Source organism: Meles meles, chromosome 3 (genome assembly GCF_922984935.1).
Source record: "Meles meles chromosome 3, mMelMel3.1 paternal haplotype, whole genome shotgun sequence".
NCBI lineage: Eukaryota > Metazoa > Chordata > Mammalia > Carnivora > Mustelidae > Meles > Meles meles.
The window spans coordinates 40,870,665-40,898,306 of NC_060068.1; the positions used below are offsets into that span (position 1 = coordinate 40,870,665).

The 27,642-nt window shown below is 36.4% G+C and overlaps 2 protein-coding genes across 3 annotated transcripts in view; one reads left to right on the forward strand and one right to left on the reverse strand.

The window, feature by feature from the left end:
* Positions 1-12,228: 12,228 nt before the first annotated feature.
* Positions 12,229-27,642, reverse strand: part of DTWD2 (DTW domain containing 2) — a 108,137-nt gene continuing 92,723 nt past the window's right edge. The window contains exons 5-6 of one of the 2 annotated variants that reach the window (XM_046001228.1): positions 21,342-21,470; positions 12,229-13,927 (exon numbers count right to left, since the gene is read on the reverse strand). In XM_046001228.1, the coding sequence (XP_045857184.1) occupies positions 13,757-13,927; positions 21,342-21,470 (300 nt within the window). In that variant the 3' untranslated portion in view covers positions 12,229-13,756. The remainder of the gene's footprint in view (positions 13,928-21,341; positions 21,471-27,642) is intronic. The other variant, XM_046001229.1, reaches the window with a different exon arrangement.
* Positions 16,208-17,388, forward strand: LOC123938307 (renin receptor-like). Its single transcript, XM_045999618.1, has 2 exons — positions 16,208-16,234; positions 16,765-17,388. The coding sequence occupies exons 1-2, from the start codon at positions 16,208-16,210 to the stop codon at positions 17,386-17,388; spliced, it is 651 nt and encodes a 216-aa protein (XP_045855574.1).

Consider the following 27,642-nt stretch of genomic DNA (forward strand, 5'->3'; position numbering starts at 1 on the left):
CCCTCACTGAAATGAACAGATCATTCAAGCAAAAGATCAATAAGGAAAGAAAGGCCTTAAATGACACACTGGACCAGATGGACATCACAGATATATTCAGAACATTCCCAAAGCAACAGAATACACATTCTTCTCTAGTGCACATGGAACATTTTCCAGAAGAGATCACATCCTGGGTCACAAATCAGGTCTCAACGGGTCATTCTCTATATATTTTCAGACCACAATGCTCCGAAACTAGAACTCAATCAGAAGAGGAATGTTGGAAAGAACACAAATACATAGAGGCTAAACAGCATCCTACTAAAGAATGAATGGGTCAACCAGGAAATTAAAGAAGAATTGAAAACATTCATGGAAACAAATGATAATAAAAGCACAACTGTTCAAAATCTGTGGGACACAGCAAAGGCAGGCCTGAGAGGAAAATATGTAGCAATACAAGCCTTTCTCAAGAAACAAGAAAGGTCTCAAATACACAACCTAACCCTACACCTCAAGGAGGTGGAGAAAGAAGAGCAAAGAGAGCCTAAACCCAGCAAGAGAAGAAAATCATAAAGATCAGAGCAGAATCAATGAAATAGAAACCAAAAAATAACAGAACAAATCAATGAAGCTAGGAGCTGGTTCTTTGAAAGAGTTAATAAGATTAATAAACCTCTGGCCAGACTTATCAAAAAGAAAAGAGAAAGGACTCAAATAAATCATTAATGAAAGAGGAGAGATCACAACCAACACCAAAGAAATACAAAAAAATTATAAGAACATATAATGAGCAATTATATGCCAGCAAATCTGACAATCTGGAAAAAAATGGATGCATTCCTAAAGACGTATAAACTACCAAAACTGAACAGGAAGAAATAGAAAGCCTGAACAAACCCATAGCCAGTAAGGAGATTGAAGCAGTCATCAAAAATTTCCCAACAACAAATGCCCGGGGCCAGATGGCTTTGAAGGGGAATTCTACCAAACATTTAAAGAAGAATTAATACCTATTCTCCTGAAACTCTTCCAAAAAATAAAAATGGAAGGAAAAGTTTCAAACTCATTTTATGAGGCCAGCATTACCTTGATCCCAAAACCAGACAAAGGCCCCATCAAAAAAGAGAATTACAGACCCATATCCTTGATGAACACAGATTCAAAAATTCTCACCAAAATACTAGCCAATAGGATCCAACAGTACATTAAAAGGATTATTCACCACAACCAAGTGGGATTTATTCCAGGGCTGCAAGTTTGGTTCAACATCTGCAAATCAATCAATGAGATGAAATACATTAATAAAAGAAAGAACAAGAACCATATGATACTCTCAATAGATGCTGAAAAGCATTTGACAAAGTACAGCATCCTTTTTTTTTTTTAAAGATTTTATTTATTTATTTGACAGAGAGAGATCACAAGCAGGCAGAGAGGCAGGCAGAGAGAGTGAGAGGGAAGCAGGCTCCCTGCCGAGCAGAGAGCCTGATGCGAGACTCGATCCCAGGACCCCGAGATCATGACCTGAGCCGAAGGCAGCGGCTTAAACCACTGAGCCACCCAGGTGCCCCTACAGCATCCTTTCTTGATTAAAACTCTTCCAAGTGATGAGGGAGCAGGAGGCTGGCTGAGGACAAAGCAAAAGCTGGCACCTTGCACCCCCTCTCCACCCGCTCCCCTCGGTCATATGTGTGACATTCCTCAGGCACCTCTAACTGCCATAAAAGAGAAACAAATAGTTAACTTGCAGAGATTACAGTCCTGCAAGATAGGAGTCTCCCTTGGTTTACCAATATCCTGGAGATTTACAACAAAGAAGCTATTTTAACAATAGCACAATTTCCAGAGGCAAATAACTCAGTTCTCAAGCCCTAAATAAAGTTAAATTTCTTCTAAACCCAAATCTCACTAACAAGGACACTTGATGGGAGAAATGTGAAACTTTATCTCTAGATCTCCAAGATAGTGTTGAGAATCATTCCCAAGCATATGGCCCACTAATATACAACTAAAGGGTCTCACAAGAAGATTTTTACTACTAGTAATAAATAACCTTTCTCCCAACAATAGTTAGCCCCTCAAGGTCCTGGAGACCTTGCTTCCAAAATTCCTTAGAGACTAACATCACCCCCTTTGTTCTCACCTACCCAACTCCTATGTATATAATCAACCACTCCTCAGGATAACGGGGCAGCAGCTCTTCCTGCCCACGGATCCTGTCCCCGTGCTTTAATAAACCACCATTTTGCACCAAAGATGTCTCAAGAATTCTTTCTTGGTTATCGGCTCCAGACCTCAGCCCACCGAACCGCACCTAGGTTCTAGAACTTCATCACAAGTGTAGGGATAGAGAGTACATACCTCAAATATCATGAAAGCTATCTATGAAAAACCCACAGCGAATATCACCCTCAATGCACAAAAACGGAGAGCTTTTCTGCTAAGGTCAGGAACATGGCAGGGATGTCCATTATCACCAGTGCTATTCAACATAGTAGTAGAAGTCCTAGCCTCAGCAACCAAACAACAGAAAGAAATTAAAGGCATCCAAATTGGCAAAGAAGAAGTCAAACTCTCACTCTTTGCAGGTGATATGATACTTTATGTGGAAAACCCAAAAGACTCCACTCGAAATCTGCTAGAACTCGTACAGGAATTCAGTAAAGTGTCAGGATATAAAATCAATGCAGAGAAATCAGTTGCATTTCTATACACCAACAAGACAGAAGAAAGAGAAATTAAGGAGTCAATCCCATTTACAGTTGCACCCAAAACCATAAGATACCTAGGAATAAACCTAACCAAAATTCTAACCAAAATTGGACAGAATCTGTACTCAGAAAAGTATAAAGTACTCATGAAAGAAATGGAAGAAGACACCGAGAAATGGAAAAACGTTCCATGCTCATGGATTGGAAGAACAAATATTGTGAAAATGTCTATGCTACCTAAAGCAATCTACATGTTTAATGCAATCCCTCTCAGATACCAGCAATTTTTTTTTCAAAGAAATGGAACAAATAATCCTAAAATTTATATGGAACCAGAAAAGATCTCAAATAGCCAAAGGAATGTTGAAAAAGAAAAGCAAAGTTGGTGGCACCACAATTCCAGACTTCAAGCTCTATTACAAAGCTGTCATCATCAAGATAGTATGGTACTGGCACAAAAACAGACACATAGATCAATGGAACAGAGTAGAGAGCCCAGAAATAGGCCCTCAACTCTATGGTCAACTAATCTTCGACAAAGCAGGAAAGAATGTCCAATGGAAAAAAGACAGACTCTTCAACAAATGGTGTTGGGAAAATTGGACAGCCCCATACAGAAAAATGAAACTGGACCATTTTCTTATTTTTCCTACAAAAATGGATAGACTCCAAATGGATGAAAGACCTCAGTGTGAGAAAGGAATCCATCAAAATCCTTGAGAACACAGGCAGCAAGCTCTTCAACCTCAGCCACAGCAACTGCTTCCTAGAAACATCGCCAAAGGCAAGGGAAACAAGGGCAAAAAGGAACTATTGGGACTTCATCAAGATAAAAGCTTTTGCACAGCAAAGGAAACAGTCAACAAAACCAAAAGACAACTAACAGAATGGGAGAAGATATTTGCAAATGGTATATCAGATACAGGGCTAGTATCCAAAATATATAAAGAACTTATCAAACTCAACATCTGAAGAACAAACAAGGGGTGCCTGGGTGGCTCAGTGGGTTAAGCCTCTGCCTTCCACTCGGGTCATGATCTCAGGGTCCTGGGATCCAGCCCCGCATCAGGCTCTCTACTCAGCAGGGAGCCTGCTTCCCTACTCTCTCTCTGCCTGCCTCTCTGCCTACTTGTGATCTCTCTCTCTGCGTCAAATAAATGAAATAAAATCTTTTAGAAAAAATAGAAAAAATAAAGAATAAACAATCCAATCAAGAAATGGGCAGAAGACGTGAACAGACATTTCTTCAAAGAAGACATACAAATGGCCAACAGACACATGAAAAAGTGCTCCACATCACTCGCCACCAGGGAAATACAAATCAAAACCACAATGAGATATCACCTCACACCAATCAGAAAGGCTAAAATTAACAAGTGAGGAAACAACAGATGCTGGTGAGGATGCAGAGAAAGGGAACCCTGCTATACTGCTGATGGGAATGGAGGCTGGTGCAACCACTCTGGAAAACAGCATGGAGGTTCCTCGAAAAGTTGAAAATAGAGCTACCCTATGACCCAGCAATTGCACTACTGGGTATTTACCCTAAAGATACAATTGTACTGATGCAAAGGGGCATGTGCACCCGAATGTGTATAGCAGCAATGTCCACAATAGCCAAACTATGGAAAGAACCTAGATGTCCATCAACATATGAATGGATAAAGAAGGTGTGGTGTGTACACACACACACACACACACACAGACACACACACAATGGAATACTATGCAGCCATCAAAAGAAATGAAATCTTGCCATTTGTGATGACGTGGATGGAACTAGAGGGTATTATGCTCAGCAAAACAAGTTAATCAGAGAAAGACAATTATCATATTATTTCCCTGATATGAGGAATTTGAGAGGCAAAGTGGGGAGTTTGGGGGTTAGGGAAGGAAAAAATGAAACAAGATGGGATTAGGAGGGAGATAAACCATGAGACTCTTAGTCTCACAAAACAAACTGAGGGTGCCAGGGGGAGGAGTAATGGAGAGGGTGGTTGGGTTATGGACACTGGGGAGGGCATGTGCTGTGGTAAGTGCTTTGAAGTATGTAAGCCTGACGATTCACAGATCTGTACCCCTGGGGCAAATAATGCATTATATGTTAATAAAAAAAATTTTTTTTTAAATTCCTTCAGAGGTTAGTATAAAATATATAAAGAATTTATACAACTCAATACCAAAAAAACAAATAATCCAATTAAAAAATAGGCAGAAGATATTTCTCCAAAGACATCCAGATGACGAACAGACACACAAAAAGATGCTCAACATCCCTTATCATCAGGGAAATGCAAATCAAAACCACAATGAGTTATCACCTCACACCTGTCAGAATGGCTAAAATTAAAAACACAAGAAACAGCAAGTGTTGGTAAGGAAATGGAGAAAAAGGAACCCTCATATACTGTTGGTGGGGATGGAAACAGGTGCAGCCACTGTGGAAAACAGTATGGAAGTTCTTCAAAAAGCTAAAAACAGAACTACCTTATGATCCACTAATCACACTTCAGGTATTTAACCAAAGAACAGGAAAACACTAATTCAGAAAGATATTTGCCCCCCTATGTTTACTGCAGCATTATTTACAATAGCCAAATTGTGGAAGCAACCTAAGTGTCCATCAGTTGATGAATGGATAAGGAGATGTAGTACATATATACAATGGAATAATATTCAGCCATTAAGAGAATGAAAACTTGCCATTTGTAACACACGGGAGGATCTAGACAGTGTAATGCTAAATAAAATAAGTCAGTCAGAAAAAAAAACAGTACCCTATGATCTCACTTATATCTAGAATTTAAGAAACAAAACAAAGAAAAAAGAGACAAACCAAAAAACAGGCTCTTAACTATACACAGAGAACAAAGACATGGTTATCAGAGGGGAGGTGGGTGGAGGAGGAATGAAATGGTAAAGGGGATTAAGAGTATACTTAACAGGATGAGCACTGAACACACAGAACTGTGAAATCGCTATACTGTACACCTGAAACTAATATAACACTGTATGTTAACTATACAGGAATTAAAACTTAAAAAAAAAAAAAAAGAAGTTATTTACATGCTGCTTCCTTCTCATCACTTAGCCCAAAACTGAAATGTCACCTCCTCCAGCAAGGCTTTTCCCAACTATGACTAAAGTCTCATCACACTCTATTCTAGGACTCTCTACCATAACAGTTATTAATACCTGAAATTATCTTATTATGGTCTGTCTCCACCTACCAGCACTTCAACTTCTCAGACATAGACTCTCTTCCACATCGCTCTAGTACTTAACATAGGGCCTGACGAAGAGCAAAGGCTAAATAAAAATATCCACTAAATAAGTGGTTTATTGGACTGATCACTGAGAAATACTAAGTAAACAAAGATCTATCTACTAACGGGCATAAAAGATAGAACTTACAGACACTTTTACTATACACTACTAAAACCTTTAATGGATGCCCAAGCATATTTCACTACTAACATCATCATGTCCGTTATTCAAAATAATGGTAGATGCATGCAGATATATTATCCAATGGACTCTGTTGTTCAACACTAAATACTAGGAATAATTCATGTATTTCAAATTAAATATTAATGATATTTTAATAATGATATTATTGAGAATCACCAAGAAAATAAAACACAGCATTATATTTTCAAAAACATTTCAAATAACTTTTCTTATGAATAAAAAATCATAAAACCATTATTGAAAATAACTATTAAGTCATTAGTAATTTAACTATTTCTTTTAAAATGGAAATTAAGTTTAACGTTGTTAATAATTAACTGAATATTAGTTATTATAAATCACAAACGTCTAGTTCTAAGTAAAAACTATTATTACACCCCATCCCTAAAGACATTAACAAACTCTAAGCTAAAATAAGTACTAATAATTTTCAAAGTAATGAACTCCATTAGCCCAAGTGAAAAATCAAAAAATGATGGCATGATCCATCTTTCCTACTTTAAGTTAATGAATAAACACTTCACAAATTAAAGTAACAGTCAATTTGTTCATGTATTTTACCTTAAATATACTCATTATTTCAAGTAATCTTTACTTTTACCTTATTCACTAAATGAATATTTTTCTTTTACAAGAGACTATATATGTCATGGGTGAAAGGATCTGTCATATAGAATTTGCCACACAGAATTCAAATTTATGAGAGTTCTGAGAATTACAAAACAAGTAAGTCTTAAAATATGCTGTTAAAACATTGCTTTCATTTCTATAACGTCAGCTATTCCAGAAATGGAAAAAAAGGGAAACTTACATTTTAGATACAAAATCAAGGTTTTTCATGTACATTTAAAATTTTCTTCATTGGTTTTATTAAGAAAGAAGTAATGCTAGAAGTAAAACTATTTAATAAAGCCAAAATGACTGGCAATTATAGTTATAAAACCTTATGACCATATTGTAAATTATTGCCTTTTTCATATCAACTAATGTTTCCCATAAAATTACATATAAAAATGCAATAGGAGATTTTTCACCTTGTAAATAACATACTTATAGCCAGAAATGAGTAAATGCTATTAGCATGCAAAAGAATCCTGAAGCAGATGTACTTTTAAAAATGTTTTGAGATTCCTCAAAAAAATTAAAAGTAGAACTACCACACAATCCAGAAATTCCACTTCTGGGTATTTATCTGCACAAAACAAAAACCCGAAGTTGAAAAGATCATGCACCTCTATGTTCACTGCAGCATTATTTACAATAGCCAGGATATGGAAACAACCCAGGGTCCACCAATGGACCAGTGGATAAGGAAGACATGGTATATTTATACAATGGAGTACTACGCAGTCATTTAAAAAAAGAACAAAATCTTGCCATTTGCAAGAACATAAGTGGACCTTGAAGGTAATATACTAAATGAAATAAGCCAAACAAAGAAAGACAAATATTGCATGATATCACTTATATGAGGAGTCTAAAATACAAACACACAAAACAAAACAAACCTTTTGTTTCTGGCAACCACCAGAAAGGGGGAGGGGGAGAAGTAGGCAAAATAGGTGACAGGGTTCAAGAGATAGAAACATCCAGTTATTAAATAAATAAGTCATGGGAATGTAATCTACAGCATAGTGACTATAGTCAAAAATACTGCATTGCATATCTGAATGTCGCCAAGAAAGTAAATCATAAAGTTCTCATCACAAGAATAGAAAAATGTATAGAGAGCCTGGGTGGCTCAGTGGGTTAAAGCCTCTGCCTTTGGCTCAGGTCATGATCTCAGGGTCCTAGGATAGGGCCCCACATCGGGTTCTCCACTCGGTAGGGAGCCTGCTTCCCCCTCTCTCTCTCTCTGCCTGCCTCTCTGCCTACTTATGATCTCTGTCAAATAAATAAATAAAATATTTTTAAAAAATGTGTAACTTCGTATGATACTAGGCTTATTGCCCTGATCATTTAATGGTGTCCACAAATATCTACCAAATCATTACATTATACACCTGAAACTATTTAATGTTATAAATCATTTATACCTCAATTAAAATAACTAAATAAAGAAGAATGTTTTAATTTCTTAACATATCTTTAAGTAACAAAACTAAATTACTTTCTTAATCAAAGGATATCTACTTCAGTTTTTTAAAAACTCCTATATTAAAAAGTGTCTTTTAAAAATTCATATTTGTTGATTCAAGTGAAAAAATTCAAGACTAATTAATAATAACATCATTCTCTAGTGTGCTTTTTTTTAGTAGAGTAAGGGAATAAGGGAGGCAAATCATCAGCACAGAGTAAATCATAGATCACTGCCTGATTTCCTGCACAAATTTTAAATATAAAACTATAATCTATTAAGACCACTACAGGATCTTTTATAAGAAAACTACTTATACAAGGATACACAAATAATTTGTACACATAAAAAAAACTAGTAGACAGGATAAGGATAGTATAAAAGGAGAGAGGATCATGAGAGTGAGGAGGAAAGGAGAGGAGGAGCCCAGGAAGAAGGAAGTGTGAGGAAAAAGGGAGAACATGGTTATAGCTGATCACTGAATGGTATAACTGAAATTTGCCAAGGGATAGAACTTAAATGTTATCACACACACACACAAAAGGTTACTATGTGAGGTAGTGGATGTGTCAATTAACTAACTTGATGGGGAGAATCTTTTTACAATGCATATGTGCATCGTATCATATTGTGCATTTCATTTGTCAATGATTCCTCAATAAGGCTGAAAGAAAAAGAAAAAGGAAGGAGAATATGCTAAGCAAATCCAGTAGATAAAATTTAGATTGAGAAAACTAAGAGGCAGTGATTCATTCTACGCTATGGGATGTAATTAAATGCAAAGTTTCATTACATCTAAACCATAGTATTATTTACCTATGAGGATGTCCACTCATACCTATATTTAAGGAATAAATCTACATAGTAAAAGGCTTACTACATAAAACTTGTGAGTTCATCAAGACAAATCCAGTTTTTTGTCCTGCTTTTTTGTTTTGTTTTGTTTTTACTTAGGGCATCAATAACATTTACTTCTATACCAATGACAATTTTATCCAAGGGTCAACAATTTACTTCCCCGAAATTCATCAACATTCAATGGAAAGGACTGTCTACACAATCACATTTTTTAAAGAGCCAATTTAGGGCAGTAAATGGGAATATGTGATGAGCAAACTGAAGAAGTTGTGTAGAAGTGTTCTTCCATATAATTCATTAACAATGGTGGTAGCAAGGAGCTTGCTTCTTCTAAAATCTTGGGGAAAAACCCTAACATTGTAATCGTCATGGAAAGTTGGGTGTGAGTCTTAAAACAGGGGAATGTAATTTTTCTTAAAATAACTCTCATGTTCCACATAAAAAATCTTGTAATCCAACCTAGAGAAATCTGCCAAGCACTGTGACTGGCTTCATATACTATAGTTCTCAACGCTTTATACTCACATAGGCCAGAAACTCTGAAAATAACACCACTCATTACATGATGATTTTCAACCCAACACTTCAGGCCGATGAAATGCATGACATCTTGTGTATAAAGAAATCCTGTCCTCTAAGTTACATGGTTCAAATAACAATTCACGAAACAATCTAAGCAACATCAAAGTGCAGTTGGAGGGTGCAAGTAAAGACTACTATTAGCTATAAATCCACAAAAAGTGAAACTACTCCAGGCAAATCAAGCAAATATAAAGCATTTGAATTAAAAAGACAACTAATATTTAAAAAAAAGAATAAAAATTTTAAAAGCCAGGTAAAAATTTCAGTTAAAATCATATAATTCTACCTATTTTGAGTATTTTTAGTAACTAAAACTATCAATTATAGTTCTTAAAACTGCCTAATGAGAGCAAGTGACTAAAGAAGCAGTGAATGTCAGAAAAGATTAAGTGAAATCATCTTGTAAAGAGGTCAGTAAAGATAAAAAATTAATAAAATAAGAGGTCAGAAAAATAACTTGGAAAACTATATATACTTTCTTTAAAAGTTTTTTATGAGTTTTGAAAAATACTAAATTTTAAGCTTTTGTAAGGGTTCAACAATTACCCTAAAATGCTATAGTTAATAGATAAAGGTAGTAATCATTCTTAAAAAAATAAATATAAATTAAATACAATTTAAAGATTTATATGGTGTCTTATACCGTGATTTCTGTTTTAAAAAGGCAAGGAGCACCTGGGTGGCTCAGCGGGTTAAGGCCTCTGCCTTCGGCTTGGGTCATGATCCCTGGGTCCAGGGATCAAGCCCTGCATCAGGCTCTCTGCTCAGCAGGAAGCCTGCTTCCCTCTCTCTCTCTGCCTCCCTCTCTGCCTACTTGTGATCTCTTGTCTGTCAAATAAATAAATTAAAAAAAGAAGAAGAAAAAAGCAATAATAATGGATAAAAAAATTGCAAAATTGTATTTTTAACCTGAAAATATTACTATAGGATGATTTTAACTCATTTTTTAGGAAACCATTACACATTATTATTACTATTTCTTTTCTATCATACCTAGGAAGTCATTCGCTAGTAGGTGTCTTAGATTATAAATGAGCTAACTTGTGTTTAAATCCAAAAATTCAGTAATACAAGATAAAAAGAAATCTAACTTTTGTTCAGTATTTTAAAATATTTTCTGCATAGTTTCCCCAAACATTCATCAGCATTCTCATTATGACTAGCATTAAAGCTTTTAAGAAGAGTCTAATCCAGGTTAACAATTTTTAAAAAATAGTATGAAAACAGAAATAACCATTCATATATCACACATACAGACACATATATAACGAGCTTATTTTTATATCACAAGTTTAGTTCTTCCTTACAACTTGACACTTGATACAGCACACTCTAGAAGTCATAAATAAAGAACAAAGCAAAGTCCCTCTTCTTGCCAATATGTGACTCCAACTGCGGTAGATTTAAGTTAGATATAAACATATATTACATACATGCCTCTAATACTATATAAGATGTTAGTAAATATTTTCCCAAGAGGGTAGGGAAAATTTAATTTCTGAAATTAAAAGTTCTTGCCACCAAAAAAGACTTAAATAGCCCTACTTAGAAAAAATATGTTCCTGAAATTATAGTTGTATTATATGCTATTTCAGTTATTTCCATGTGAAAATTTCAATACAACTAATCACAGTCAATAAACCTTTTAGATGAATGTTGAAAAATCTAACCTTACCCAGAGTGATTACAAATAAAAATGCATGCTACGCCAAAATTACATGCACCTCTTTCAGAATTTGGGCTACTATCCAAAACAATCTTCAGAGTCATTGAAATCTGTATCAGCATTCCAATGGCATTTTTTTTATAGAGAACAAACAATCTTGCAATTTGTAAGGAGCCATAAAAGACCCCAAAGAGCCAAAGCAACCTTTAGAAAGAAAAACAAAGAGGGAGGCATCACACTCCCTGATTTCAGAGTACATTGCAAAGCTATGGTTATCAAAACAGTATGGTATTTGCATAAAAACACACAAATATATCCATGGAACAGAATAGGGCTCCCAAATAAACCCACACATGCATGACCAATTGATTTTTGATTTCTGACAAAGGAGCCAAGAATATACAGTGGAGAAAGGACAGTTTCTGCAACAAATGATGCTGGGAAAAGCCTCAGCCACATGCAAAAGAATGAAACTGGACCACCATCTTATACCACACACAAAAACTAATTCCAAATGGATTAAAGACTTGAATACAAGAAGTGAAACCCATACTACTACAAAAAAAAAAAAAAAAAGGTGGTAAGTTCTATGACATCAATCTTAGCAATGATTTTTTAAATCAGGCACCAAAAGCACAAGTAACAGAAGTAAAAATAAACCAGTGGGACATCAAACTAAAAAGTTTCTGCACACCAGAGGAAACCATCAACAAAATGAAAAGGCAACCTATGGAATGGGAGAAAATATCTGCAAATCAGATATCAGATAAGGGGTTAATAACAAAAATATATAAAGAACTCATATAATTCAATAGAAAAAAAAAACCAAAACCCACAAACAATTTGATTTAAAAATGGGGGAAAATGTACAGAGGGTCTGAATAGACATTTTTCTAAAGAAGACATAAAGAGGGCCAACAGGTGCATGAGAAGACGCTCGCTATCACTCGTCATCAGGGAAATACAAATCAAAACCACAAAGAGATATCATCTCACACCTGTCAGAATGCCTAGTATTAAAAAGACAAGAAATAACAAGGACTGACATGGAAAATGTGGAGAAGGGGGAACCCTCGTGCACTGTTGGCAGCAATGTGAAGTGGTGCCGCCACTATGGGAAACAGTATGGAGGATCCTCAGGAAGTAAAAAATAGAACTATCATATGGTCTAGTATTTCCATTTGTGGATATTTAGCCAAAGAAAGATTAACGTGAAAAGATATACTTCTATGTTCACTATAGCATTATTTACAACAGCCAAGATATGGTAATAACCTAAACAGCCATCAAAGGATAACTGAAATGGATTATTAGTCAGCCATTTAAAAAAAGACTGAAATCTTGTCATTTCTGACAACATGGATGGACCTGGAAGGCATAACGCTCAGTAAAGTAAGTCACAAAGAGAAAGATAAGTATCATTTGATATCATTTTTTGTGGAATCATTAAAAAAAAAACACAAAAAAACAAGCTCATAGATATATAGACTGGCGGTTGCTGGAGGCAGAGGGTGAATGGTGGGCAAAAGAAGGAAACTACCAGTTATAAAATAAATAAGTCATGGGGATGTAAAATAAAACACGGTAACTATAGTTAATAATTCTGCAAAACTGCAAATGTTGCATATTGGAAAGATGCTAAGGAAGTATATCTTAAAAGTTCTCATTATAAGAAAAAAAATTTCATAAATATGTAGGGATGTTGACTGGACTTATTGTGTGGTGATTATTTTGCAATGTATATAAAGACTGAATTATTATGGTGAACACCTGAAGCTAATATAATTTTATACTCCAATTGTACTCTAATACCAAAAAATTCAGGCAATTAGTAGAACACTTAAATCAAAATAGCTGAATTTAAATTTAGCCCCTAAAAAATATATTTAGTTTCCTTATTCTGTTATAGTATTCTATGAAATAAATTAATTCAATCTCAACTACTTGATGATCATTATTTTTGTTACTTATTACAAACTATAAAGTTTATGTACAGGATTGCACATTGATGTGAGCGCCCTCTATTACAGATCTATATCTATCTATAAATTAATGAAAAGACTACTGCCCCGATCGGGTACAACGATTTCTTTCCATTTTATAAAAAAGAACTTCTAACCTCACTCAACAACTAATCACATTTCAAACAATGGATCTGAAAAAATGTTTTAGAGGCACATTTTTTAAAACAAATACACTATGAAAACTTGCTTTTTATGGAGTCAGTGAAATTTTTTTTTTATTTGCTTTTTTATGGTTATTTGGTTTACTTCCTTCTTCAGGGCAAGTTTAGTATGCCAATCTCATTATTCAGATAGTCAAAAACCCACGGGCTTAAATTTTCTGAAAACTTAACCTGGTCTTATCAGTGGAAGACATCATAACTAGCACCATGAAACAACTGTACTAAATTTTAACACTGTTCATTAACAGTTCCATTTTCCTGAGTTTGCGTTTGTTCTTTGGCATTGGCTTAGGATATAATCCATTCTTCAGAAGGTGTTCCTTGCTGAGGCGAATTTGAGCACCGTGCTGAAGCTGGAAAGAGCATAAAGCTTGAAGAGGACGAAGCAAAGTCTGTAAAGATAAAAAAAAAAAGATACTAAAATAGTGTCTATAACAAATCACAATATTGTATCTAGCCTTTTCTTCGTAAACAGAGATTATTATGTTTCTTTTTACTATCACTGGCTTTTGACTACAAAAAGTAATAGACACTCTACTAAATATGTGATGATTTCCAAATATAAATTTCTTTTAATTCATAATTTACATAGCGCTAAGAAATTCTGGTAAAAAGACACAAGCACAGGGGCACTTGGGTGGTTCAGTGGGTTAAGCCTCTGCCTTCAGCTCAGGTCATGATCTCAGGGTCCTGGGACTGAGTCCCACATCAGGCTCTCTGCTCAGCGGGGAGCCTGCTTCCCCCTCACCCCGCTCTGCTTGTCTCTCTGCCTACTTGTGATCTCGCTCTGTCAAATAAATAAATAAAATCTTGAAAAAAAAAAAAAAGACACAAGCATAGAGATGATAAAGTCCAAATTCAGTTTTATATATTAACATATTCAAATACCTCGAAAAACTGTTGCATTATAATAATTTAATGTGTAACAGTAAAAGAGACCTTTAGATACAAATTAATTGTTTCTTTAAGATTTTATTTATTTGAGACAAAGAGGAGAGCATGAGAAGGATAAGAACGGAGAGAGGGGAAGACAAGCAGACTTCCCGCTGAGCAGGGAGCCAGATCTGGGGCTTGATCCCATGACCCTGAGATCATGACCTGAGCCAAAATCAACCGACTGAGCCACCCAGGTGCCCCTTAATTCCCTTAATTCAGCTTCAGTCACAGACTGATGCATGTTTCCTGCTGCCTGAGAACAATCAGATGACAGCAGCAATGGGTAAGAGGTTTACTAATTCTCTCACATTGGTCCAGGGACCACAGCAAGTTAAATACCCTGGTATTTGGTACATTTGAAAATAATTCTAACTATATATTTACCTGTCTAAATCCAAATACCAACAGGGCCAGTCATATAACATAAACATGTACGGGGGTGGGGGGCGGACCCATATGATAACAAAGAATGATGGCGGTTAAAACACAACTAGACTATATGCCCAACCTCAAGTTTTTCAAGTTCAAAAATTAAAAAAAAAAAAAAAAGAAAAAAAAAGAAAAAATCCACTCTGTCACATGTTTAAAACATATTTTGAGTCAGATTCTTTCCTTGGGCCTGAGATCCCTGATCTAAATCTCCCAAGTAACAATAGCAAACTTGAGTAAGCAAACTCTTTTTTAGAAATAAAAGGAACAAAGGAAAAAAAAAACGGGGAAGATTTATCTACAAAATGTCACAACGTCTATGTAAAAATGTATCATCCCTCATCTACAGAGAGTGGCAGCAAAGACCTTAACATTAGCTCTCTACTTCAACACTGAACTCAAGACACTGTGACAAGTCACCAGCATTTCCCTCTCCATATTTATTCTTTTCTTATTAAAAAAAAAATCCAAAATGTTATTCCAGGTAGCAATGTACCCAGCTGGTAATGCTAATTAGCTACCAACACAGTCCATGTAATGATATGTGTGTGGGGGGGGGGGAGTTCCTGCGTGGGGCTTCCAGAGACATTCTTTAAAACAGGACAGACTCAACAGGCAGAGGCTCCTGTACTTTGCTCTTGCCTGGAACAGGACTGTGGGGGTGGGATAATTATCATGTGACTCCTAGGCAATAAACACAAAGATTAAAGTCAAATACATCCACTCGATGATGGACAGAGAGACAGAAGTGATGCCCAGCCCTAGGCTGCTCACCTCAGCATCACTTCTATCCAGGAGAAAAAGAAGCCCATACATACGTGGCCCAAGCACTGTAGGACCCACTCCGTCACAGGCAACCCCATGTAATCCCTGATGTACACCAACGGGAAAGAGACAGACTTCCTGAAGAAACTCTGCACGCCACTAGTGTAGAAAGCCCCTTATATATGCTATCATGATTTCCTTTAAGTTGTTCAAATAAGAGAGGGAATGTGGAAATGACTACATATTTCTTTCTTTTTTTTTTTTTGAATCATTATTAACTTTATTTGTCACTCTTTATAGACATTGGTCCACTTCCACATGAAAAGTAGAAAGCATCTACTTCCACTTAATATTCTAGAGAATGATGTATCACAAGCCATTAATAGTAACTTACACAGAGAAAAGTTACTAAAATACATTTTTTATAGTCAAGCCCCAAGATGTCCCCTAAAATTGGTTTTGGGTTGTATAATTACAGATATCTCTAACTCCACAAAGCTGGTTTCTTTTTAGATCAATGTATTTTTAATATCCACCCCACGATGTGGATCACCAAACTTTCAGAAGAGGTTAAAACACGGCCACCCTGTCAGTCAGGAGCAGTTCTCAGTTTCAGTCACTGGGGAAGTACTTCCATAGTTTAGGGCTACTTGAAGTTAACAACCTTCAGTCTTGTTTCAGAAATATTTACATCAGATTAAGACATTTACAAATGGTTCATGGTATAGAACAGCCCAAATGTCATTTTCACCTAGCCTGTGTAAGGAAGTTAAGCACTCCTAAGTTTGTCTAATAAATCCAGTGCATTTTCCCCAACATAAATAATACAAGCTATTCTAAATGTTTTACATTTATTTCAGTGCACATTTCCAATGTTAAATGGAATGAAATTGTATTAAATGGTTATATTTGAGCATATTATGGACTCCATAGCACACAAATCAATTCACAACAATATCCTAATTCACCCTAAAAGAACATCACAGGCACACGGAGAGCAAAAAAAAAATTTTTTATATAAATTTGAAGTATACCATCTACTTTTAAACTACACTAAAAGATTTAATAAAACAGCCAATTTCCAAACCCCTTTTCTAAGTCTGACTTGAGGAAAGTTCAATCCATTCGATCCAATTCACTTCCGCTCAATTCTCTGAGCAGGAACAGTGAAGTTGACCTGCTCTTTCTTTCTGAATTGCAAGTGCTCCATGATATTTCAAGTTTGTTGTCTCGACATAAGCATCTAGCCAAGGATCATTCTCCTGATTTATATTCGCTGGAGCTGGCAGGTTTGGATGAAATTGGGAAGCATTATGGGGAAGATTCTGAACAATTCAGAGATGCTTCCAAGATCCTTGTTGATGCTCTGCAAAAGTTTGCAGATGACATGTACAACCTTTATGGCGGGAATGCAGTGGTGGAATTAGTGACTGTCAGATCATTTGACACCTCTCTTGTCAGGAAGACAAGGACTATTCTTGAGGGAAAACAAGCGAAGAGCCCATCGAGCCCCTATAACCTCGCATATAAGTATAACCTTGAATATGCGGTGGTTTTCAACATGGTACTTTGGATAATGATCGCCTTGGCCTTGGCTGTGATTATCACCTCCTATAATATCTGGAACATGGATCCTGGATATGACAGCATTATTTATAGGATGACAAACCAGAAGATTCGAATGACTACATATTTCTTTACAGAGTCAGCACAGACTGACTAGATCCTGAAACACCATCCCTAGAAAACAAACCCAGGACTACACAGACTGAGACAACTGAAGGTTCTGTTGCTATTTATGACATTTATCAGATTCTTGATGGACAGAATCCTAATATTCCTATTGGTAAGGGCCCCCAATGTTTACCTCCTGAAAAGAAGATTCTACCTGTTTCCTGAGGTAACTAAGAGAAGGAGTTGTGGAGACAGATCTAGATTAGATCCCCACCCCATCTGTGTGGTACTCAGTAGGGCTGTTCACAAATACACCAGTCCTCCATCCTTAAAATTAGGTGTGGCCGTATCACTTGCTTTGGTTAATGAAATGTGAGCATAAATACTGGTGTCACTTCTGGACAGAAACTTTGAAAGAATGTATGATTCACCAGCTCCCTTTATGCCTTCCTTGATGAGAGGAGAACGACATATCTAAATGGTGCCTCCGCCAGCCTAGGCCCCTAAGGGACTGTAGCAAGCACAAGCCCCCAGTGATCCCACAGCACAGACAGTGCGACACACATGTAAACCTCCGTGGTGTGATACCGTTCTGATTCTGTAGTCGCGTCTAGCCCATCCTGACTGGTGTAATCATCACTAGCTATGTGTCCCCAGGTAAGTCATATAACTTCTCCTTGCCATTTTCTCCATCCGTTAAAGGAGGGAAATAGTGTCAACCTTACAGGGTCATTATTAGGTTACGCTAAGGGGATGCATCTAATGTGTTTAGCACACCAGGCGGCAGTAAGTGACAAGGCTTCTGTATAAACAAACATTATACCCCAGGCAATGCGAAGCTACAGGAGAAACCAACTGGTTCAGAGGAACAATGAAAATACAAAACCCTCCACTTTCAAAATAAGTTCATTTCTGAAAGTTTATTTGTGGGGGCGGGGGGGCAGGAATCAGTGTTTTATAAAACCTTTTGTCAGCTGGTATAAAGTGACAGTTCTCAAGGGGCCATGACTGACCAGCTACTGCTGTCGGGCAGGGCTAAGGCACTTGGGCCGTGCACAAAGCTTTACCCCATCTAGCTATACAGGCTCATGAGGTAAAACTTCAGAAGTAGAAAACGTTTTACTATAAAAAAGATCCCTAAGCTCAAGACCTCCAAGGTATGAAAAGCCCTGGTAAATAATACAGTAGCTGAATGAAAACCACCAATTTTCAGCTCAAATTTTTTGTTAATTTATTGGCAAGAATTGGGGACAAAGAAGAACAAGGGGATTCATTCTTCTTGAGTTCCTGTGTCACGCAATTAACATACATTATTCCACTCAATTCTCACAACAGTACTAAGAGGTAACTATTTTGGGTACATTACAGGGAAGGAAACAAGAGCAAGGGGATTATGTGAAATGCTCATGGGCAAAAAGTGATGGTGATAAGTGATGGAGGTTTCATTTAAGCCTGCTTCAAAGCTCACCCTGAGCCACTGTGAGTGTTTGAAAAGCTGCTCAGGAATAAAGAGCGAGGATGAGCCAGCAGACTAAGAATGCTCTTCTATGCCAACGTCTTCATTTTGAGGAGCCCTACCTACCCACAGAGAATAAAGCCAGCTGAAAAATTACTACTCTGCCCCATTGTCTTAACATTTCTTTATGGGGCCCCTAATAAAAGGTTACTGGGGAAACATGTATGTCATGGCTTTCCCCCTCAGGAAAGAGAAAACATCTATGTTCAGAACAGATAGTAACTGCATTTCTCAGAAGAATGAACTAATGTATTTTTTTAAAAACTGTAGCTAGACTTGAACAGGCTAGACTTGGGATTCCCCCACTGAGAAAGCTAATTTTTTGCCAGCTGTAATAATAAGCAACTTGGGATGTTCCATTATGCATTTCTTCTGCTCGTGCTCTAGCCAAGAATCTTATCAGCACCTCCGAACTCACGCATCTGATTGTCAAACACCATTTTTCCTCTCCTGGCTACTGAAGTATGACTACTCCTGACGATCAAAGCAAACAGAAAGAGAACTATAGGACCTCACTATTACTTTGGGATTTCGCGTGCCATTTGACCCACAGACAACAATAACAAAAGCTGAAGATAGGAGGGATCCTGTTGCCATTCTGTATCCTGAATTTTGCCTGTTGTTGGATATTATACTCAGAGCCTAAGACAAGCTTCCTGCTGGAATGGTACATTAACTAATAACGGAATCAAGTACCTTATGAAGCTGGGAAGGAAGGAGCAGTAGCAGCACTAGCAATAGTACAAAACCCATCAAAACCTCTAGCCCCATCGCATTACAACGACATTATTAAATCACCACCACCAACAATAAAGCTTCTGTTCAGAGCTGAAGTAAAAGATCCAATTCCAATGTAGAAATAAGAGATGTAGGCCCATGGACAATTCTTTTCAGAACTCCAAAGGAGAGGAAATAAAGTTCCAAATCCACAGCCAAAGAATATTACATTTTCCCCTCAAGATTGGAGCTTTTAATAGGTCCCTGGTCTGATGTCAGCTGGTTGCAGAGTTTTAAATCAACAAAAAGGAAAATACAGAGACTGTACAGAAAGCAAGTTTAAATAACAGCACTCAGTTTCATCTTTCTTTTAAGATGCCTAAAAAGAGTATATTATTTTTGCTCAAGAACATATAAACAAAACAGAAAAACAAGTATAGGGGTATATAAAGTGCTTTGTTGATAGCTAGACACATGGGAACAGGTGATAAGGTTAGAATGGAGGGAGAAAAGTCAGAAAACACTCTGGTCATTTGGGAGAAAGATGTACGGTCCCTCAAGAAATTTTTTTCTTCCTCAAAGAAGAGAGAACAGAGAAAGAGACGCCTAGACGCAAAACAAATTCTTACAAAGATACACACACAAAAAAGCCTACTTATGAAAGCCTACTTCTTTCATAAGAAGAAAAGCCTCCAACTCTGACATTTCCCATGGCTTAGGGTAGGGGAGAGGGAAAGGCAAGTCAAGACTTGCTTCTGGCATTCTTTAACTCTCCTTGCTCTAGACATCTTTTGTTCTTTTTCTTGGTAACCAATCCAGTTACTCTGACCTGAGCTTTTGTCCATTCCTGAAATTTCCTTCAGGGCTAAGGCACACTCTTATAATAGTACCCAGAGTGTATAAGGAGAGAGAGAGAGAGAGAAGACAGGGATGAGTACAGTGTGTGTGTGTGTGTGTGTGTGTCAGAAAGAGGAGTTATAAAACTCCATCTAGTTATGCTCATTATCCTCTGACTTTTCTTCTTGAGTTATATTTATCAAAAATCTTCAGTGATTAAAAAACTCTAACAATTTAAGTCTTATTTTGCTGTTCTTTTTTCTTTTGCCTGAAGTGCAAAACATGTTCCAAAAGACTGAGATATTTGTGAACTCAATAAACATCATTCTTTACTGATGATTATTAATTACATACAAAATCATCAGGCTTTCATGGAAATTAAATAAAATGATGATTGTAGGTTATAGCCTTTTCATATTCTGCAGGCATTTTTTTCTCAAAAAATTATCTTTTCTATACCCCAAGCAAGTAGTGACTAATATAAACAAAAAGTTGGTACAACTTCTCAAATAAAAGCACAAATGCAAAAAAAAGGGGGGGTGCTGTAAAATACTCTTTTAATTAGAAAGAAAAAAGCTATGTATAAGAAACACAAAATGCTAAAAGAGAAATATAAAATAATAAAAGAAAAATCTAACCAAAAACTCCTATATTTAATGCTGTGCTACTTAAAAGCAATTTAGCTTATTACAAATGCTGTTTGCACAGCTTAGAATGAATATTTAAATAATGCAATCTGGATGCTAAACTAACACAGAAAAACACCAGAGGGGGAAAGAAGGTTATAAATGCACACAAATTTCTATCACCAGAAACATTCAATTTGACACCTGAGCTGCAAATTTAACAAGTTATGCATTTCTAAATTTTCTAGATAAAATCTAACCAAAACTGCTTCCTTTTATAAACTATATAACCTTCCAAAGACATACCTCTTGTATGTAATTATTTTTCTCCAAAATGGAAAGAGCAGCAGCTGCACATTCCAGTGTAGAAAGGCACCTATTAGTTGGTTGTGTCCGAATTACATACTGACTAGAAATGCTAGTTTTTAACTGCACCTGAAATGAAAACAGAATAACAGGATGTAATTTTTGTTTTAAATTGAAAATTATAAAGTCTGTGTTTTAAATACTAATTTCCTTCCAAAATTGTCAGCTTAGAAGTGTTAAATGTATTGGGGCACAGTCAATGGCTCAGTCAGGTAAATGTCCAACTCTTGATTTCATCTCAGGTCCTGCTCTCAGGAACATGAGATCAAGCCCCAGGTCCCGCTCCATGCTCAGCAGGGAGTCTGCTGGAGATTCTCTCTCTCCCTCTCCTTTTACCCCTCCCTCCCACCCCACTCACACTTTCTCTCTCTCTCTCTCCCTAAAATAAATAAATAAATCTGTAAAAAACAAATATTAAATGTATCAATATCTTCCATACATAATATCCTTTGGATATTATTATTGTTAAATAGCAAAAGAGGATAGTTATACATATATATGACATTGAAAATATATGCAGAACACATGCAAATTCCTACACATCATAAGTAAAAAGACTAATAACCCTTTCCCAATGGGCACAAGCATGAAAAGACACCTCACAAAAGAAAATATAAGAAAGGCAAATAGGTACATGTAAAAGTGCTTAACATGACTGAATGCAAATTAAAATCACAATGAGATAACATTTCACACCCCGCAGAACAGTTAAAATCAAAAAGACTACCACCACCAAATGGAGAGAATATGAAGCAAAGGAAACTCATACATTGCAGTGGAAGTGAAAATAATTTAATCACTTTGGAGAACTGACAGTTGGGGTTTTTTATTTTATTTTATGATTTAGTCTTCCATTATTTCTTAATATAAATTGACAGGTATATATCTGTGTGCGGGCAAGTAAGCATACACACCATACACACACACACACACACACACACACACACACACACACACACACATTTTAGCGGAGTGAGACCTGAAAACTGACAGAGTCAGATATGAGAAAGGCAATAGAAAATCAAATGTCAACATTCTGGCCTTTTGATTCCTATTTTAATTAAATGAAACTCAAATAATCTTACACTCATAAAACCATATTCCTAGCCCACACTCTACAGAATCACATTTCAAGATGTGTAGGTAGATGAGTATCTCAGTTTTTACTCATAAAATATGTAAGCATGTGGAATGAAGTAGTGGTGTCTAAGTGTTAACACACAGCAACTTAATAAAATCAGGTGTTCTCTCTCATTTTCTAACATCTCTGAAGTTCCATGAGTCTCTCATTTCTTTAAAGCATTAACTCTCTCATTCATGGAACCTTGTCCCTCAGTCCTCTTCTTCCTTTTCTTTCTTTCTTTTTTTTTTTTTTTTTAAAGATTTTATTTATTTATTTGTCAGAGAGAGAGAACACAAATGGGGGAGCTGCAGAGAGAGGGAGAAGCAGACTCTCTGCTGAGCAGGGAGCCCAATGCAGGACTCAACCCCAGAACCCAGGGATCATGACCTGAGCCAAGGGCAGACACTTAACCAACTAAACCCAGCCATCTCTCTTCCTTTGTTTCTTATGCATCCCCGCCTCCATAATGAGAAATATGGTTCTTCTACTCTGAATGCGTTTTATTCAAATAATTCTCTATAACTTGTATCCCTTCTATCCTCAGAAAGAGGAAGGAGGAAGGGCAAAAGGGGGAAGAAGGGGCAGAGAGGAAGGGAGAAAAGCAAAGTGGGCATCATAAAAGATTTACTGTAGAATGCATTTCATTTTAGGATAAATCCTTTAAAGCATATTTAATAATGTTTTAGAAATAATCATATTAAAATTACTCTGCATTTCTATCAATGTAAAAGATGGAAAATAGATGCAGAGAGGGAAAGGGATGGAGGAAAACGGTTCAGAAATGAGTAATGATAAAAAGAAAGCCTATGATTAAATAACTGTAAGCATAATTCATGATGCTGATTAACTAAAGCTGTAATTACTAACAGCTTTGCTATGTCATCAGGTCAACCAGAAAACAGAATATAGCCAGCTACTGCTTTTCGCACTCAAGTCCATCCCTGGAGAAATTGGTAATAAGTATGTGATTACAACTAAAACTTTGGGAAACATGCAAAATTCACAGTGAATTTTGTTTATTGGAAAATATTTGATTTCTAGTTTTTGTTTTTTTTTTTTAAAGATTTTATTTATTTATTTGACAGACAGAAGTCACAAGTAGGCAGAGAGGCAGGCAGAGAGAGAGAGAGAGGAGGAAGCAGGCTGTCCGCAGAGCAGAGAGCCTGATGCGGGGCTCGATCCCAGAACCCTGGGATCATGACCTGAGCCAAAGGCAGAGGCTTTAACCCACTGAGCCACCCAGGCGCCCCGGGTTTTGTTTTGTTTTTTAAAGATTTATTTGAGAGAGAGAGAGAGAGAGAGCATGAGGGAGGGGCAGAGGGAGAGAGAATCTTAAGCTGACTCCACACTGATCGCAGAGCCCAATGGAGGGCCCAATCTCACAACACTGAGATCCCAACATGAGCTGAAAATAAGAGTCTGAGGCTTAACCAACTGTGCCACCCAGGCACCCTTGATTTTTAAAAAAGAAGTTGGTAAAAAAAATAATAATAATATTTAAAAAATAAAAAAGTTTGTTATTTCAGGGAGGAATTTTACTTTCTGCTGTGGCTCCCATAGCTGTTTAAAATCTCAGAATTTGGACTTTACCAGTGTTAGAAGACTTCAGAATGTCCTTCATAATCATCTCTCCAGGATTTATCCAGTAACCAGATCTACTAAAAGCATAAATAACTAAGATCTGTCATATTATCAACATACATGTTATTAAAAGCATGTGAATGGGATCTTCTCACAGGGTCTATTAAGCTTTTGTGCTGTATCACCTTCGTCAGTCTTGATTCAGTGAGTAAATGAGCAGGAACAAAATGAAATCCTGTTGATCCATCTTCCTGAGAAGTCGCAGGCATCATAATAAATAACTTGTCAGAAAGTGCCTTGTCTTAAAAGTTCAAAAAAATCCAAGGCAAAAATAACCATTTTAAGAATGGAAAAAATTAATATGTTACTAAAGTATGAGGCTCTATTGAAAGACCAGGATTATTATATCAAACCTGACAAAAGCTAATCAATTAATCTCATTCAAATCATTTCAATGCTCAGTTCCTCCTCACCTATAAAAATCACATAGATGGACCTGATGTTGAAACCTGTCTTTTAGCAATCAATCCTAAGATTATATATAATATATAGTATTAACTATAATTATATATCAGAACATAATTAATGTATCATATAATTGTTATAATACTGATATATAATTATTATATAGGAATGCAATTTCCAAAGAATTTTGGAATTTTGATATTTTTAGAAGCCAGATATCTTTGGATTTAAGTTGTCTGACTGCTCTTGACATAACTTCTCCTATACGAAAAGGAAAATCAATGGTTGGCTTAGAATCCTACTGGTATGGATTGTGAGCCTATAATACACTCCCATTTTAGAAACAGCCAGCTCTTCCAGATCTTATTCCTAGAGTTAGCATTAGATCTTTTCCATTGATTCTCTGAACTGGCTAAAATTTGAAATCCTGGAAACTCTTTTGTTACAAGGTCTTTCTTTCTTCTTTTCCATTAAACCTTAAATGTATATTTAACATACAAGAATACTAGGTAACAGTCTGATGACGACAACCACTGTTAGATCCCTTTAAAAAGGGTGTTTTCAAATGTCTCCTTCCTAGCATATCTTTAGCTGTTTGTGTCACAAGGGACATGTCATTAAAAACCTGGGTGACATGGCATGTACAGGGGGTTTAGTAATAGCTTTTAGGCCACAAAATAAGTAAACATCCAAGGAAAGAACATGCCATGGCTTCTCTGCATAATACAACATAAGCATTTTTTTTTTTAGATTTTATTTTATTTATTTGACAGTGAGAGAGAGAGATCACAAGTAGGCAGAGAGGCAGGCAGAGAGAGAGGAGGAAGCAGGCTCCCTGCCCGATGCGGGGCTCGATCCCAGGACCCCGGGATCACGACCTGAGCCGAAGGCAGTGGCTCAATCCACTGAGCCACCCAGGCGCCCCCATAAGCATTTTTTAAATAATTTTCTATAACATAAATTGGTTAGTTCTTTTGCCAAACAAAATAAAGACCTCAAAATTAAAATTTTACTTTTTAATTAAAAATTTTTTTTTTATTTTAGATTTTATTTATTTGACAGAGAGAAACACAATGAGAGAGGGAACATAAGCAGGGCAAGTGGGAGAGGGAGAAACAGGCTTCCCGCTATGCAGGGAGCCTGATGTGGGGCTCGAGCCCAGGTTCCAAGCCAAAGGAAGCCACTCAATGACTGAGCCATCCAGGCACCCCCAAAATTAAAATTTTAATTCGTACCTCCAGGCCCCACAAATGTTATATTTTTATAATTTGATGCTGACTACTTGTTATCTGTACTCAGGCATTTTAAGCCTAGTTTCATTACTATATAAAACTATTGTGTTTCTCAATTATTAAGAATCACAAGACTTTCTAATCACTTGATCAGTCTTCTTGTTACAGGTTTCTAGGAAAAGCAATCTACTTTATAGTTGTTTCCTGAAACAACTCTAGTCTAGAAGAGGCCAAAATAAGCTCCCTTTCAGTAGCATCCTGAAGTCTTCACCGCTGGAAGACACACAAAAAAGCCCTCCTTGCTTCAGCAGCCTTTCTTCTATGACCTTCCACAAGCAAGATTCATCATCTGAGCCTGCAATGCAAGCGAACCTCTGAGAGAGGCACTCGCCTCAATCTTTCAATCCCCTTCATTCCTTTCATCCCCTCGGCTTAATTCAACAGTGTGATTTAATAGTGGTAAGAGTCTAACTTTGGCATCAGACAGTTGCCAGTTCTAACACAGACTTAGCCACTTAAGTTCAAACTTTCATGCACTCACTGGACAGTAAGTGCCCTTCTAGATAATACGCACGTATTGTCACTTTCCATACTCACAGAAAGCCTATGAAGTCAGTCCTGTTATGATCTCCATTGTACGGAGCACAAAACAAAAGCACAGAGGGTGCAGTAACTAACTCTAGGTTCTAAACTCAGGCATGGTGGAGCATACACACGAACCTATAAAGTCCTATTCAAGAGCGGAACTCCATCACCAAGCTAATAATTAAAGGTTAAGGCAAACCTCAACACAAGAAACAAATAAAAACAAAGCTATTCCTGTGGAAAGCAAGACTGAGGCACCCCTCAAGAACTTTAGGGTTCTTCTGATCATGGTTGGAAAATAATGATATAAGGAAGGGTCTTCTCCTATACAAGCATGAAAGTTACTCATAAATATCAGCGTGGATGCCTTGTTCCAACCCTGCCACACTCTGAAGCCTGCAAAATTCTTTACTTTTTTTAAAATTTAAATTCAATTAGCCAACATATAGTACATCATTAGTTTCAGATGTAGTGTTCAATAATTCATCAGCTGTATATAATACCCAGTGCTCATTGAATTCCAGGACTAACATTGAAACTCAGAAAATTTGATGAAAATAAAACTGAAATGGGCATTAGCTACAGATGAAATAGTAATATTAGTGCTATTTCCTAAATACATGATTGTTCAAGTTATTTTTTTTCTCAGTTGGCCTGAGAAACATCATTGCACAACAGAAATTCTATGGGAAAATCTATTTCCAAAATTACAAACAAAACAAAACTAAACTAAACAACCCTTGTATAACAGATGTGGCTTAAATTTTAGCACTTTGTTATACATCAAAATGAGAAATAAAGTTCTGTGTTGATTCTTCAAAATGCAAAAACTTTAAGGTTAAAAATGCAAATATACAATTTATAAGCCTAAAAATTAAGCACTTAGAAACTTCAATTTTAAGCAACTCTAAATAATGATACAAAATTAAAATTCTCTTGAGGGAAATATTTAGCCAAATATCTTGATGATCGGTTCATCTTGTTAATAAAAATATTTACTCTACCACTGTCTTTCACAAAACTCCCAGTTTAGTCATCTCTGAAGTCACTGGAAACTGTGTGTATGTAAATATATCCAGAAGCAAAGTACAAACACAAAGATTCATGGAACCATAGAGGTGGAAGTAATCTTTAGATCTCCTTGTTCTTAGGCATGATTATTCTTTTAAAATTTCTGAATTCACAGAATTATCCTAAAGTTTAAAACAATACTGAAATATAATAATCTCTCATAATTAAGTAAAACAAAATTTTA